Source organism: Dendroctonus ponderosae, unplaced genomic scaffold, assembly GCF_020466585.1.
Source record: "Dendroctonus ponderosae isolate FM_Combo_2020 unplaced genomic scaffold, Dpon_F_20191213v2 Dpon_F_20191213_6, whole genome shotgun sequence".
Lineage (NCBI taxonomy): Eukaryota > Metazoa > Arthropoda > Insecta > Coleoptera > Curculionidae > Dendroctonus > Dendroctonus ponderosae.
Genome location: NW_026018814.1, coordinates 13,443,332 through 13,447,467, shown reverse-complemented (window position 1 = coordinate 13,447,467; position 4,136 = coordinate 13,443,332). Strand labels below are relative to the sequence as shown.

General features: G+C 34.7%; 1 protein-coding gene across 1 annotated transcript in view; it reads left to right on the top strand.

Moving 5' to 3' along the window:
• LOC109543831 (zinc transporter foi) overlaps positions 1-3,052 on the top strand; it is a 35,773-nt gene extending 32,721 nt beyond the window's left edge. The window contains exons 8-9 of the mRNA XM_019913727.2: positions 928-1,192; positions 1,332-3,052. Coding sequence (XP_019769286.2) covers positions 928-1,192; positions 1,332-1,555 — 489 coding nt within the window. The 3' untranslated portion in view covers positions 1,556-3,052. The remainder of the gene's footprint in view (positions 1-927; positions 1,193-1,331) is intronic.
• Positions 3,053-4,136: the final 1,084 nt, after the last annotated feature.

The following is a 4,136-nucleotide window of genomic DNA, read 5'->3' as shown; positions in this document are numbered from 1 at the left end:
CCAATTATTTTATCCCATCCAAATAATATAATTTCTCGAGGTTCTCAAAATATGCGTTTGCTTCAATGATGACCTCTTTATTGGACCCAAGTCTCTAACCGCCCAGCCATTTATTCAGGTTTGGAAAGTCGCAGGGGGCTAAATCTGGGGAATATGCTGGGTGTCCAAAAGCTCTGCTTAATATCCAGTGATCGTTTTACTCTTTTCAAGGTAATCGATGTGAATGACACCGCGTGCCCCAAAAAACTATGGCCATTATCTTGTTGGCCGACAGACCCATTTTGGCTTCTTTGCTTGGCTCTATCTTCCTTAGGTACCCCACTGTACAAGTGGTATCATACATTCCCCAGCTTTTGGAACCTTCTCCCTTTTTCTTTGTCTCCGTCAGAATTGCAATATCAACCTTTAGATGTTTCAATTTATTTGCCTTCTTTTAAATACCCTGCACATTCCCCGTGGCAAAAATCGTAGTTTATTTCCTTTGCTTGGTTCGTCTTTTTCAGTGTTCTGTCCCTTTCCGAGGCTCTTGATTAGGTTTTATAACATTTTGATGTTTTTTAAAAGTACCGGGGTTTAAGCCCGATAACTCAACCCCAAACCTGGAAGTCCAGTCGAGTTTTTATTTCACGGTGGGTGTTTTACTTCCCCACCACCCTTCGAATATGCTTGATTACATACTCGACGAGCTTCCCCCAATTCCAATGGATTCGGTTACGATATAGTTATTAAGAAAAGTTTTCATAAAGTCTTGCATTTAAATTTGTATTGACTTCCAGCCCACGGAAACCCAGTAGAATATTTCCTTGTGTCTTATCATTCTGGTGTGAAACGTATTCATGATGTGCAAAACTATACTTGGACTACATTGAAACTTTCATAAATTCAAGTAGTGTCTCATTAAAATCATTATATTTTGCTGTTCTTCAGAATTATTCGTCAGTTGCTTGGATGGTAATCATGGGAGATGGTTTGCACAATTTCACCGATGGAATGGCAATCGGTGCTGCATTTGCTAGCGGAATAGGCGGTGGTGTTTCAACGACAGTGGCAGTTTTCTGCCACGAGTTACCGCACGAACTTGGAGACTTTGCCTTGTTACTTAAGGCAGGGATGACCATGAAACAGGCCATGTATTACAATATCTTATCAAGTATATTGTGCATTTTTGGGAACTTTGTAGGATTGATCTTAGGTGAGTTTCCTAACATGTAATGGTAAACTGGAAGTCATTGATTGCTCCACAGAACCCCTAATTGTTCAAAAGGAGGAATTTTAAATTGAAAGTTCTTTTTGATTATACTAAATTGTAAGTTGTCAATGTATTTTTTCAGGTAATACTGAAGTTGCTAATCAGTGGGTTTTCGCAGTAGCTGCGGGAACTTTTATTTATATCGCCCTAGTAGACATGATGCCAGAGCTCAGTTCTGCACATGAAGATGAGGAAAATCTGTTCCAGTACTTTTTACATTTGAGCGGTCTTCTAATGGGCATCGGTATAATGACGGCTATAGCCCTTTGTGAAAACGACTTGAAAACTTTGTTCGACGACTCTTAAATCTAGTGAACTATTACCAATCAGAAAAATACAATAGAAAGGTCGGTTGGGACTATTTTTTCTATAAAATTGTACTTATTGGGGATTGTCTGTTATGGTATGTTGTTATAGGACTCATTAATATCCGCAAAGGAAATAAACCTGAAAAGCGAAACAAACAATTTTTGTTAAATCGTTTGTATCACTTCACGTACAAACGATTTTTGATAAATTGTTTGTTTCAGTAGCTTTTTAGGTCGTTATAGTATAAGAAGTGTGCTATAGTTTAAAGAAGAATTGTTGATTGTGAAACAAACTTTTTTTTGGTCGATTTAACCAGAACGACTTTACTTATGAAGTAGGTATATTTAAACTAACAATGAAAAAGGTTTTTTGTGTTGCTCGTAATATTGATAAGATCTCGAAGTTTGTAAAGATTTATACTCGTTTAGTATAATTAGTGAAAACAAATTTTCAGTTCGAACCTTAATTGTAATAATTATTTATCTCATTTATCTGAAATGACACAAAAACCTTGCTTCCTCTCTTTCAAATGTAAGTTCCTAATTATTTATAAAATATATTTTAATACAGCTACCGACTTAGCTGCTCCTGTAGTGAGTGGTCTACGATCGAGTATTAAGAATATTTGACACTTTTCAGTATAATGATTTTCTAGCAAACCCCAAATTCAAACTAGTATTTCAGCGTCAATTCAGTTGCTGTAGTGCGTTGAAGTGTATTTATTTGGTATACATTTTTTTATATTCACATCGTAGATTCATTTTGCAGCTAAAATAGTATTTTGATTTTTTTCATTGTAATAATTTTATGAAGCAAGTTTTACATCCATAAGCAATTTTCCGGAATGTATCCCACATACCACTTTGTATCTGAAATTATTGCCATGAGTACCACTAATTGAGTTAAATGCGTGGTAATGTGTATTTGGGAAAAGCGCTACTTTTCATTTATGGGTCAGTATTTGCACAAGCAAAAGCCGTTAGAAACTTATTAGTATTTTTCTATTTTTCATGCACTCTTTTTTATAACTCGCGATAATAGATGCTATATAACTTCTATGCTATAAATTGCTTGGCTCAATAGTTGTAGCTGAATTTATGCTGGTCAGAGCGGTTGATTTTATTATGTTATTATATAAAAAATCCGGTATTTACACGAAGTGTAGTTTACTCCATTTATTTGAGTGGAGCACAGGCAGCATTAAACACATCTTTGATAATGTACATACATATGTATCTATATAATTAAAGGTTTAGAGTGTACTTTTTCTAACTACCTAACTACTAATTGTATCTAACTGTAATGAACAATTTTGAAGCGTTTTTAATTCGTTTATTTGCTATATTTTGTAGGTATGAAATAAAAATGTGATTAAAAGAAACAGGAAACGTACATTTGTTTAAACCTGTTGATATTTAATTAAGGAGCATGATTATTGTTCTATTATGTTTTGTAATGAGTAAGACGTATGAAATAAACTGAGTAATAAAAGTATTTCTACACTAAAACTTTTCGATAAAAGCAATAATTTCTTCCTTAATTCGGTATTGTTAGGCAGAGCTACAGGATCCGTTTTGTACATTTTTGCATGCGCTTTAATGTTTATTTAACAACATTTACGGTATCGATAAGTAATTTTATTTCTATAGAAAAGCGACCTAAATATGCTGCTTTGTCATTTCCATAAAGCAACCTTGGTGTATCCTTGGGTAGCCAATTTTATTAACCCTTAACTCACCTGCCGTCCCGCAGACTACTCAATAAAGGAATATTAGATACTTTTCTTATAACATTAAAAAGTAAACTTCTATTTATATTCCGCAATTCAACGCAAAGTAGTAATTTAGGTCGTCTTTCAGTAGGATTAAAATGCCTTTCGGAACGGAAGTTAAAAACAGGTTTTTTGTGACCTCTCGCATACCATTTGTTATTGATCCATTATGCCCTACTCTCGTCCATACAGGGTGATTCAAAATTGGCGTCATTTCTTTTAAGGGGTGACAGAGGCTCCCTTGGGGAGTACGAGAAAAACATTGAAATTTTTTTTCCGAAAATTTCTAGAAGATTATAACAGTTGAAGATCGAATTTCAACTTTGCTATTAAGCATTATTTTGAAATGGTTCCATGTTTAATTGATAGCATATTGGAATGAACGCTTAAGGTTCAAAAAGAAAAATTACGATCTTTGCTTCAAATTATTGGATTATAATATTGGACATAACCGAATCATGGCCTTCCAGGGGCACTCAGAGCACAATAACTGACACTTTGCCAAGCACCACATAAATACCGTGGAAGGGCTACATTCTTACCACGTTTGTACGATACACACAGCGCAAGGACTCAAATGTTTGGTTTATTTTTAAACACCAATATTCGAGGTTAGGAGAACAGGTTGACATTTCGTCAACAAATATTGTTGAATTTACCGTTTATCCTTGTCTATCTTATTGTCAGTCTGCATAATTCCATGGTTGCCGGAGTTTTAAATAATTACCAAGCCACAGGTATTTGCGCAATGTTAATTAGGCAGATTACCTTGAAAAACATTGCTGCCGTATTTCTGATATAGTTTTT